The sequence below is a fragment of the Rhyacophila brunnea genome, unplaced genomic scaffold (assembly GCF_057557595.1).
Source record: "Rhyacophila brunnea isolate RB1 unplaced genomic scaffold, BYU_Rbru_1.0 scaffold_12, whole genome shotgun sequence".
NCBI lineage: Eukaryota > Metazoa > Arthropoda > Insecta > Trichoptera > Rhyacophilidae > Rhyacophila > Rhyacophila brunnea.
The window spans coordinates 844,674-857,146 of NW_028232774.1; the positions used below are offsets into that span (position 1 = coordinate 844,674).

Below are 12,473 nucleotides of genomic sequence, written 5' to 3' on the forward strand. Positions count from 1 at the left end.
TAATAGTTAAATATACAGCATTAAAATATGTATATATAATGAGATAGGGAGAAACGAGACATTTAAAAAAAAACATAAAATAGTTTAAAATTGCTAAACTAAATAAAAAATAGTTTAGTACTTTAAAAAAATATAATTATACATTATAGTCCGTTTAGGTGTGAAACAATTTAAAACATTCTGGCAAATGGAGAGCGATTTTGCATTTTTCACACTCCCATCGACACTCCTTTCTCCCCTTTTTTATTCCTTGCACACTTTACACCAGGGGGAGGCAAACTTTTTGGATGGAGGGCCAAATTCAAGAATTCAAAATGAGCGGCGAGCCGCAAGTAAAATACCATTTTTAGATATACACTATTTATTATCACGAAAAATAAACATTACAAAAAAATTAATGAGAAGAATGAAACTATTGTACATTTTTTTTAAATTCAGGTGTTAATTTTGTAGTTGATATTCTCAAAACTGCTTGTAAATGGGCATCGTTGATATTTGATCGTAAAGAATTTTTATTTAGGTTCATGATCGAAAATGTTTGTTCACATATCGAGGGCTTAGTGTCAAACAACACTATCTACAAAAGTGCAACTTTACAGGAGAGCCAAAAATCGTTATTTTAGATTCTTGTAACTCAACAAGTGAAATGTTTATTTAAAACCTAATGTTAATATTTTATAATTTATTGTGTATTGTACATTTATCTTGCTTATGATGATGTTAAAATTTATAGGGATAGTTTTAAAAAAATATGAAAACAAGGGTAACTTATGTAGTTAGCGTTAAACTTTACTGACGATTTAATAAGAAATTAGAAAAGATTGACATAACGTTGTTTGACTATCATGTAGCCGTAAATGTAAAATAACGTTATCTAAAAAAAAAAAAAAAACACTTTTTTGTAGATAACGTTGTCTGACTTTAAGCACTCGATATATAGGTTGATCCAAAAATAACGAACATTTTTCTTGCATAATCTTTAAGTTGGTCGAATTTGACTGAATTAAGGGCATTGTAAAATTTGGAGATTTCTTCACGACGATGCGATTCTCTTAAATCAGTGTCACACAGCAGATCAATAATCTCAAGTTGTAGCTATGTCGGGACACTATCAATATCTATTGAAAATGGATCGCGTACCTTCTATTGCTAAACAAATTTTAATCTATTGTCAATATTTTTTAAAAAATTATAAAAAAGTTATTCAAGTAATCAGAAGTACAATTAATGATGGCGGGCCGCAAAAAAATACCCGGCGGGCCGCAGTTTGCCCCTCCCTGCTTTACACTGTGGAGTCTTGTATCTTTTCCTTCCTACGGTGCTGGCGATGAGAATCGGAAAATGACCCCAGTTTTTCACCTGTAGTCTCATCGGAGTGACCCCTGAACTGCGACGACCTGAGGCGTGTGTTGGTAGAGTCACCCTTTCTAGAATTTATTCGGCCACGTTTACCCTAAATTTATTGTAGTGCAGATTGACTTGAAAATTTTTTTTATATATCTGACGAGCATTGAACATTGCCATATCAGCTATATAGAAATTTTTTTTATTCCCTTTAACATACCAGCGCATGATCGAAAAAGAAGCTAAAGTTTGATCTTGCCGATCGACACCACCCATGCATTTATTATAGTCAATAATAGCCTGGGGTTTGACGATTGGCAGACGAGTTTTTCGATCTGTCTCGCCTGTCGCAGTAATGGACAAATCTTTATGGTGGTTGGAGATCACGGTGACCAGTTTACGGTCCATCCACTGTATTGCCATAAGCCCATGACTGCAAACAAGATGCAGATTCTCGTTTTATCTTCTTTTTGCCTTTCATTTGAACAGGCATGTTTTTTCGGTTTGGTCTCACTGTACTTCCGCGGTTCGTCTTTCCATTCTTTAGTCTGAAATAAAGGTCGGGAGATGAATACCAATTATCCAGTTAAAGGATATGTCCATCAGACTCATACCCGGCCAATAGGTGATGGACAATTGCTTCACTGGACAGGAGGGTCTGATCTCCGACCTTTTCTCCAGTATAAATACTGAAATCAAACACGTACCCCGAGGAAGACTCGCAAAGTTTATAAAATTTTATGCCGGCTTATTGCGGTTAAATTGAACATATGAAAGATGCCCCCGGAACTTCATTAAACTTTCATCCAGTGAAATGTTCACCTCCGGTTTATAAACTTCTCGAAATCTATGCCTCAAATGATCAATAACAGGACGAATCTTTTTAGATCGATCTCCCGGTGCTGCTATTGCATCATCAGCAAAATGCAGATACCGAGAAAGCAATGTAAATCGATTCCGTGGCATTACAGTTCCAAAAAAGGGTGACTTCCGAATGGACCAATAGGAGTACACAGTCGGCTTCAGTTGGGTTCCCATCAGAATGCTGAGAGCAAAATGAGCTTCTAGCTCATCAGCTGTTGTGTCCTTCCAGGTAGGTTCCGCTTTCTGTAAGATTCTTGCCTGGGCGTATCTGAAACAAAAAAAAAACGGAAATAGAGTAAAATACGATCTTATTATCTATTTCACAGCCCAAAATTAGATCTAATAATATCCTAGTAAGAATCCAGTAAGACACTAGAATTCGATTTATGTTGATAAAAATACGAACTGAGGCAACGAAACCACATTATGATAAATAAATACATTCACCATAACAATTTCTTTACATCACTTATAGTATCATGACATAATAATTGCAAAATATGTTATTATCATTACCTGTTAGTTTCGGTTGCAATCATAGGCCAAAATGCAGCTGTGATGAAGATCCTATAGGCCGTGTATTCAATTTTCTCAGCCTCCAGTGCTAGATCTGCAGTCCTGCTAATTCCTGGAACTCCAGTAAATGGAATTAGTTCCGTTTCCGGAGTTGCATTCCACTGCCATGCACTGTTATGCACTGTCACACTTGCGCCGTCGGAATTTTCATCGTTGGACGAAGAATCCGAGTAATCATCGGAGATAGGTGGATTAGGAAGAAGGCCGATATCCTCCGAATCACTATTATCCGAATCCTCCATAAATTTTTCAATTTCCGCGTCTTCCAAACGAGCAATTTCATCGAATGTATACGAGCGCGAAGTTCCTGCCATATCCTCTCAAACTATGATTTGTGTATGGTCCTTTGTTCTCAAATGCTTCAATATTACAAATTGATAATTTTAAAAACGTTCCCTGTTTTACCCTGCATTTAAAAATATTTCGAAGCATTTGTAAATAGCATATCAAGTGGCTGTTTCGACAGATGTTTACACTTGACGGGCGAAACTGATAAAAAAATGGTCTTCGGAATCCCGCAATGTTTTCAAGTATTTTTTTAAATTTATTATTTGATTGAAATCTTCACTAATCATTGATTTGTAGAGTATAGGAAGCTGTTTTAAAACATATTAGATCAACAATTTAAACAATAGATGTCACATAATCACAAAAAAATATATTTAAAAAGGTACTCAATTCAATACGATATTCGCAGCGACACTTTCTCATGGTGATACATTTAAAAATACAATAATTTATTTATTTGGTAAGAAACCTTGCTAATCATAGTTTTATGTGGTACAGAAATCTTCTTCTTAAACTTATTTAATTCATTATTTTTTCGATAGATGCCTATGGACGTCCCAAAAAATTAATGAAAACGAGCCTTCTCAGGCGCGTGAATTTCTCGTGCTTGGTACAAAAGACAAAAAAATGCCGCACGTGAAATCCTCGTGCTTGGTCGGCTATGGGTTAAAATAGGATTTCAAAAAACAGACTGTCAATGGCTGCGTAATAATGATTTTATTGCATTTCAAACATGTTGCTTCATCTTCAAATCGTTTGAAAAGTTTCCACACTTGGTCGTATTCATTTTCCGAACTCATGATTTTTAATGCTGAAAATTTAACATTTATTTGAACTTGTTTTTAAATAGAATTAAGTTTAACTCACTGATAGACGAAAACACTTTTTTTGTTGAGTTTAAAATGAAAATTAGCTAATGACGTTACACAAAATGTGTCGTCGTTGCCGAGTAAGAAAAGGCGTACTTAATCGTATATCTATTTATAGAACTGAAATCACACACTTTTGTTAATTTATTTTAATTTTAATCGTTTTTTTCAATTAATATTTGATAATTAAGAAATCCCGAATCTCGAGATCTGGGATTTCCCTAAATGTTAAAAATTTCAATTCTCGAGATTCGGGATGGAAAATTTCGAAAATTTCTCGAGAATTCCCGAAACCCAACTCTACTCATGACAAGAGGGTTTCGAGAACATCCATTTTTGGCACGTAGATCATCAAGCTTGCGTTCTAAAATATGACTAGGGTCATAGAAAAAATACGTAAACTAGGGTTCATTTGGTTTATTTATTGATATCTTGATATTTTAATCCTCGGGCTGCCGAAATTCGTCCGTTAATCAGTACCGTGAACTTGAACTATGTAGGTACCATTAACACGGTACATATTATTCAAACCGAAAACATGCAGGTATCGATTTTTTGTTGGTTGTTTAATTATACAAAAAAAAAAAATTAAATAGGATAGGGATATATCTCTAACAAATTGTTAATGGAATATTCATGCTACTATCGTTCATATATTATTTGATGTAAATCTACAACCAAATAACACTAGGTACTTACATATATATTTTTCGGTTCATCGATATAACTTTGAATTAATGTCACTTTTTAAATATAGTATAATTTAAATCTGAACGTAGGTACCTAATACATACTTATATTTTGCCAAAATATTGTTTAAAATCATCAAACCTATTTTTCTTAGAGTTTGTATTCATTTACGATTAATTAGTTATCATTAGATAAATTAGTAGTATATTGATACGTGAAGACTACTTTTTCCATAGTGCAAATCGATCATTTGACAGTTGTAGTTGATTTGTGAATATCATCCATTTCCGATGTGACAAACATCTTTTTCAATATTGTCAACGTTTTGTGAAAACAGTCTATGGAATTGTGCGAATATAATATATTCCCCATTCAAAATGTGTTACGAGATGGTATCTATGATGCTACCTAATATCTCAGTCTGATAACGTTATTAAAATACCAAGAAAAATTACATACCACACTTTGTGTGAGAGCTTACTACTTGCAAGAATGATGGTGATGTATTTGCAGCCTTATTGTCGTCGATTTTTGTATTATCAATGTATTCTTGGCTCGTTAATGGAGCGCCAGCCATAATAATAATTGTCAGTATTTTTTTTTTTTTTTTGGATGGTCACGTTGAGATCGCAATATAAAATATTATTAACATTATTTATTTTACAATTAATTAATTGAAGAAAATACTTCATTATGCAGTAAAAACTTAGAAACAGTGAACCATAAATAAATACGTACCAAGAAAATAAATACGGTAGGTAGCAGGTAGCTGGTAGATTGTTCTTGCTGTTTCTTTTTTGAGCCTGGCTGTTTTATCATAACATTTATGGCGATTAATAGTTAAAAGTCTATTAGTCTATGGTTAAAAGCCCACCTGCCAATTTTGGTATTTTTTAGTTGTATGGATATGATTGATTGCCGTCAATCAGCACTACTTATGTGTTCAAGGCACCTAAAAAAATATTACTCACGTTTATCTTGCCGAACAGCAAAAGTGCTATTCCTCTCCAACTGAGGCTGTTGCTCAATCGTCACGGATTCTGGCGATTCTGCACGTTCAGCTGAAATCGTACAATATTCACCATCATTAATAGTCGTTGAAGAACAGTTTATCATACCAGTTAACAAATCGAGCAGTACTGAAATAAAGTTTATGTCCACTAATTTATTCTACATATACGTATACGTTTACACCCACGGTGGCCTCGCAGCTTAAGCGTTGGACTATCACGCCGTGGATCTCAGGTTCGATTCCTGGGTCAGGCAAGTACACATATTGTTTTTCAATTTGTGTGTGAGTCAGGGTATGGACCTAATAGATTGAGCAAGTTGCTTCATCTTCAAATCGTTTGAAAAGTTTCCATACTTGGTCGTATTCATTTTCCGAACTCATGATTTTTAATGCTGAAAATTTAACATTTATTTGAATTTGTTTTTAACTAGAATTAAGTTTAACTCACTGATAGACGAAAACACCTTTTTTGTTGAGTTCAAAATGAAAATTAGCTAATGACGTTACACAAAATGTGTCGTCGTTGCCGAGTAAGAAAAGACGTACTTAATCATATATCTATTTATAGAACTTAAATCACACACTTTTGTTAATTTATTTCAATTTAAATCTTTTTTTTCAATTAATATTTGATAATAAAGAAATCCCGAATCTCGAGATCTGGGATTTCCCGAAATGTTAAAAATTTCAATTCTCGAGATTCGGGATGGAAAATTTCGAAAATTTCTCGAGAATTCCCGAAACCCAACTCTACTCATGACAAGCAAACCAGAAGGTTTCGAGAACATCCATTTTTGACACATAGATCATCAAGCTTGCGTTCTAAAATATGACTAGGGTCATAGAAAAAATACGTAAACTAGGGTTCATTTGGTTTATTTATTGATATCTTGATATTTTAATCCTCGGGCCGCCGAAATTCGTCCGTTAATCAGTACCGTGAACTTGAAATATGTAGGTACCATTAACACGGTACATATTATTCAAACCGAAAACATGCAGGTATCGATTTTTTGTTGGTTGTTTAATTATACAAAAAAAAAAATTAAATAGGATAGGGATATATCTCTAACAAATTGTTAATGGAATATTCATGCTACTATCGTTCATATATTATTTGATGTAAATCTACAACCAAATAACACTAGGTACTTAAATATATATTTTTCGGTTCATCGATATAACTTTGAATTAATGTCACTTTTTAAATATAGTATAATTTAAATCTGAACGTAGGTACCTAATACATACTTATATTTTGCCAAAATATTGTTTAAAATCATCAAACCTATTTACGATTTACGATATTCGATTACGATTAATTAGATATCATTAGATTAATTAGTAGTATATTGATACGTGAAGACTACTTTTTCCATAGTGCAAATCGATCATTTGACAGTTGTAGTTGATTTGTGAATATCATCCATTTCCGATGTGACAAACATCTTTTTCAATATTGTCAACGTTTTGTGAAAACAGTCTATGGAATTGTGCGAATATAATATATTCCCCATTCAAAATGTGTTACGAGATGGTATCTATGATGCTACCTAATATCTCAGTCTGATAACGTTATTAAAATACCAAGAAAAATTACATACCACACTTTGTGTGAGAGCTTACTACTTGCAAGAATGATGGTGATGTATTTGCAGCCTTATTGTCGTCGACTTTTGTATTATCAATGTATTTTTGGCTCGTTAATGGAGTAATAATAATTATCAGTATTTTTTTTTTTTTTTGGATGGTCACGTTGAGATCGCAATATAAAATATTAATAACATTATTTATTTTACAATTAATTAATTGAAGAAAATACTTCATTATGCAGTAAAAACTTAGAAACAGTGAACCATAAATAAATACGTACCAAGAAAATAAATACAGTAGGTAGCAGGTAGCTGGTAGATTGTTCTTGCTGTTTCTTTTTTGAGCCTGGCTGTTTTATCATAACATTTATGGCGATTAATAGTTAAAAGTCTATTAGTCTATGGTTAAAAGTCCACCTGCCAATTTTGGTATTTTTTAATTGTATGGATATGATTGATTTCCGTCAATCAGCACTACTTATGTGCTTCAAGGCACCTAAAAAAATATTACTCACGTTTATCTTGCCGAACAGCAAAAGTGCTATTCCTCTCCAACTGAGGCTGTTGCTCAATCGTCACGGATTCTGGCGATTCTGCACGTTCAGCTGAAATCGTACAATATTCACCATCATTAATAGTCGTTGAAGAACAGTTTATCATACCAGTTTTGTTATAAAGTTTATGTCCACCAATTCATTCTACATATACGTATACGTTTACACCCACGGTGGCCGCGCGGCTTAAGCGTTGGACTATCACGCCGTGGGTCTCAGTTTCGAATCCTGGGTCTGACAAGTACACATATTGTTTTTCAATTTGTGTGTGAATCAGGGTATGGACCTAATAGATTGAGCAAGTGGCTGACATCCATTTCTCGTAAAAAACAAAAAATCTGTTAATACAAACCTGTACTCTGTGGAGGCTCATACGATCCTATTAGGATCGGACATGGTCGAAAAAAAAAACAATTCATTCTAAATTGTGTATACAGAATGGATCATACTATTTAGTAGGTACGGTGCTATTTGACAGGTTGTGAAAATTGGGAAACGTCAAAGAAGCTCCGCACCGCCGTGTACTTCGTATTATTTCCGGAAGGTTCGCTTCTATCGTTCAACTGCGAATGCATATCCGGCAAGCAAGTCCTGACTATTCCGTTTGGTAGGTATGTTACTTAAAAATATTACTCACGTTCCTCTTGCCAAACAATAGAAGTTCTAGGCCGCAGCAACTGAGGCTGTTGCCCCATCGTCAAGGATGATTCTGAACATTCAACTGAAATCGAGCAATGTTCGCCATAATTAGTAATCGTTGAAAAATAGTTTACCATACCTTCTTATTTTGGTAGTGTGCAGTATAAATTCGGTCCCTTAGAGTCAAAGAAACGTATTTCATTTTTCTTTACTTTACAGGAGACCTCAAACACAAGTAAATTTACATTCCACAGACATTAACAAGAGAGTGTTTGCAGGAGATATGTATTGTCTTATCTTTTATCCATTGAATTTTTTGATAAGTTTCTTTGTCACTTAACATAACATGTGATTTAATGTCGAGCACCATACATAACTCAAAATTGTTAAAAATTAAGATAGGTTTCTTTGACTCTAAGGGGCTGAATTGTACAGTATTTATTGATCTGATATTTATAAAGGAACAAATGTAAATCAAATAGCTTAAAGAAGCACAACACAATTAAGACTAATAAATTTGTTCTTACCTGGAATATGTAGCGTTGGTATCGCCAATATGCTGAGCCTATTATTACGCATTCGATACTTATACTCAAAGTGAGAATCACATATTCGACGGTGCTTACGTATAAAAGTCGCATCTAATTGTTTTATATCGACGCCGCTGACTCGTACCCACTTTAAAAATCTAGCTGTTTCTGTCTTTGGGTGTGGATAACTGTGAAGCACCACTCCAGCTGAAATATAAAATAATACTAAATTATTACATATTTTTGAGACCCCACAGAGCGGGGCTTACACCTACAGACTTTTCTACAGGTCTTTGAATAATATTCATATTTGAGAGGAAGCTTGACGTATTATTGTATGTGAAAACGTTTTTTGGGACCGCGAAGTCCCACATTGAAATTGGTGCAGATGTATGAATTCTAATACATTCAAATGTAACATTGTACACAACTTACGTCTAAAAACAACACATCCATCCACGGCACACTTTTTGTTTGACATTTTAATATATCATATATCCACAATAACTTATTGAATTAAATTAAGAAATTATATATAAATATGGGCAGTTTAACATCTAAAATTTCAAAAATTTTCAAACGATGCTAGCTGTCAGATGAACTTGAACTTGCCAGTTTATTATTATTATCTATACTTGTCAGTGCTGCCAGGATGGTATTTAATGTTCTGTAATATTTGCCATTGATTTTGTGATTTCTTCCTAAAATAAATACAAACATTAAAATTAGCACGATAAAAAAAATAATGTTTTTTCGGCTCTACGTTACGACCGTTCACCCTGGTTAACGTCAGATTTTTTTATGGGGAATATATATTCGCACAATTGAATAGACTGTTTTCACAAAGCGCTGACAACATTTAAAAAGATGTTCGTCACATCGGAAATGGATGATATTCACAAATCAACTACATCACTCAAATGATCGATTTGCACTAAGGAAAAAGTAGTCTTCACGTATCAATATACTATTGTAACCAAGTAATAGTAAAAGAATACAAACACGAAGAAAATTATGTTTAATGATTTAAAACAATATTTTGCCAAAACATAAGTATGTATTAGGTACCTACTTTCAGATTCAAATAATACTATAAGTAAGTAGGTACCTATTTAAAAAGTGGCGTTAATTAAATTTAGGTAATTGTGCCGCAGATGCCGTATGAGCTTTTATGATTTTTTTTTACGGAAACAGTTTATTCCATGTAGACAATTATAATAAATACCTTTTTCTGTCGGCGGATAGGTTTTACGATCCAATAATTGTTAATTTAAAATGCTTATAAATTTTGATGCATCATTATCACAAACTAAGATTATATTGGGTAATATTAGGTTGGGGTTGGTTAGGTTAGGTTAGGTTAGGTTAGGTTGGGTTAGGTAAGGTTAAGTTAGATTAGGTTAGGTTAGGTTTAGTTCAAAAAAGATACTTATACAATCTCATGACGGCATCTGCGCCACATTTACCAAAATTTATATCGATGAACCGAAAAAGATATACCTAGGTGGTGTTATTTGGTTGTAGATTTACATCAAATAATATATGAACGATATCAGCATGAATATATACATATTTATATTACTGCGTTAAACATTAATTATATTGACACCTAAGCATCATTTTTGCGATTGCCTTCTAATAAATTGTATTGCTGCTACAATTATTAGTTTGACATTTGTGAATTTCTACCTTTTCTTTGTGCGATATATTATTTATCGGTGAAAACAATTTTACAAATGTGTGCAGTTGTCAAAATTGAGTGAATTTATATTTACAATGAGTGATTTATGATTTTTCTTTTGTGAAACAAACTATTTTATGTGATTTCATCTATTTATTTGTGAAATCATTTAATATATGTGAAAACTACTTTCCAAATGTTAAAGTTACTTTTTTTTGTGAATTTTGAATATCGCATTGTGCGATTAATTCCCACCCTTTTTTTATTATACACTTGAAAGTATCTAAATGCCATTTTATGAGCATAGACAACCATGGCTATCCAGCTATTATAATCGTAGACAATAAAAATAACCGCTATTATAAGCGAAGACAATAATTACGGTCACAGATAACAGTGAAATATTAATTATCTTAATACCTAATTAACAATACAATTATTATTACGGCTATTATAATATGGCTTAAACGCTATTATAAGCGTAGACAATAAGAACAAATATAAAAATCTTTTACAACGAATAAAATTCAAACATTTTCAATTAGGTACCTAATAAAATTCGCCGTTTTCAAAAATCAGTATAGCATATTAGAGTTCGCCAATGCATTTCATAAAATTTAAATAATTATAAAGTAACCTTTGACACAAAGTCACTCGTGCTTACCTTCATCGCGCATGACAATTCATGGCCGGCCGAGAGTGCACTCATGTAAAAGTATATTAGTCTATGCACTCATGCATGCACGCACAAGTGACGCGGACGTATAGGGCGCACGCATACATCGAACCGTTATGAGATCCACATTTGACTTGACAGTTCATCGATGCGTACCTATTGGCTTTGCATGCGCGTACCAGTCCCATTTTTTCAGTTTCTTTCTTCATAAATTAATAATATATACACCCACATTTTAAAACAGTTTGATAATCTATACAAAACCTCTATATATTATATAATATAAGCTCTACAAAATTCTTTTTGACGTTTCTTATATTGCGTCCGCCATTTTTCGGTGCGGACACATATTTTCAGTGCGCGCGCATTGCCTCCGATCTATATCACGCCATGCGCGCTCAAACATACTGGCCGACAGTGTTGCCAACTGTACTATAATTATAGTACAATACTATAATTTTGATTCGGCGAAAAATGTAAAATAATATAATTTTACGCCAAATATGCCAAAATACTATAATTTTAAAGGATTCAAGATGAAAAATGTTCTTGTACTATATTTTTATCAGAAATACTATAATTTTTACGCTTTTGTACTATAATCAGCATAGAAAAAGATGGCAACACTGCTGGCCGATAATAATTTGGATCATGCGCGAGCAAAACAACGATTGTCCGAATGCTACCGGCCGGTTATGCAATCGTCCATGCGCGGTAGGCGTAAAAGCACGTGCACAAACGTAAACCAATAATAGACAAATTAATGACCTAATAAAAAGTTAAAAAAGTTTGTTGGGTGGTTCTAGTTAACGTTCATCAAATATCTCACGAACTATATGAGAAAAAAAAATAAAAAGTATGCAGAATTTCCCACTAGTTATGTGACAGGAGAATTCACTAAAAAAAATATTTTAAACTCACGCAGTCAGGTTTTGCATACAAATTTTAAAATCAAATAGCGCGCTCAATATAGGTGAAAAGGCAAAAAATAATCGTGCACTAACGTTTACTACCGACGCACAAGAGTTTATAATTTAAATTTTTAAAAAAATCTAAGTTTAGTGACACAAGTATCCAGCATTTAGCTGGGTCACCCAAATTGAAATGCAAATAACCCCCTTGATGAGCGGGCACAAACGAAAAAAAAGCGTGCACAAA

General features: G+C 33.3%; 1 protein-coding gene across 1 annotated transcript in view; it reads right to left on the reverse strand.

The window, feature by feature from the left end:
• LOC147077618 (uncharacterized) overlaps positions 1 to 9,591 on the reverse strand; it is a 47,130-nt gene extending 37,539 nt beyond the window's left edge. Inside the window, exons 1-5 of the mRNA XM_085960599.1 lie at positions 9,394 to 9,591; positions 8,956 to 9,165; positions 8,427 to 8,510; positions 7,751 to 7,840; positions 5,603 to 5,692 (exon numbers count right to left, since the gene is read on the reverse strand). Coding sequence (XP_085816725.1) covers positions 5,603 to 5,692; positions 7,751 to 7,840; positions 8,427 to 8,510; positions 8,956 to 9,165; positions 9,394 to 9,439 — 520 coding nt within the window. The 5' untranslated portion in view covers positions 9,440 to 9,591. The remainder of the gene's footprint in view (positions 1 to 5,602; positions 5,693 to 7,750; positions 7,841 to 8,426; positions 8,511 to 8,955; positions 9,166 to 9,393) is intronic.
• Between the last annotated feature and the right edge of the window lie 2,882 nt (positions 9,592 to 12,473).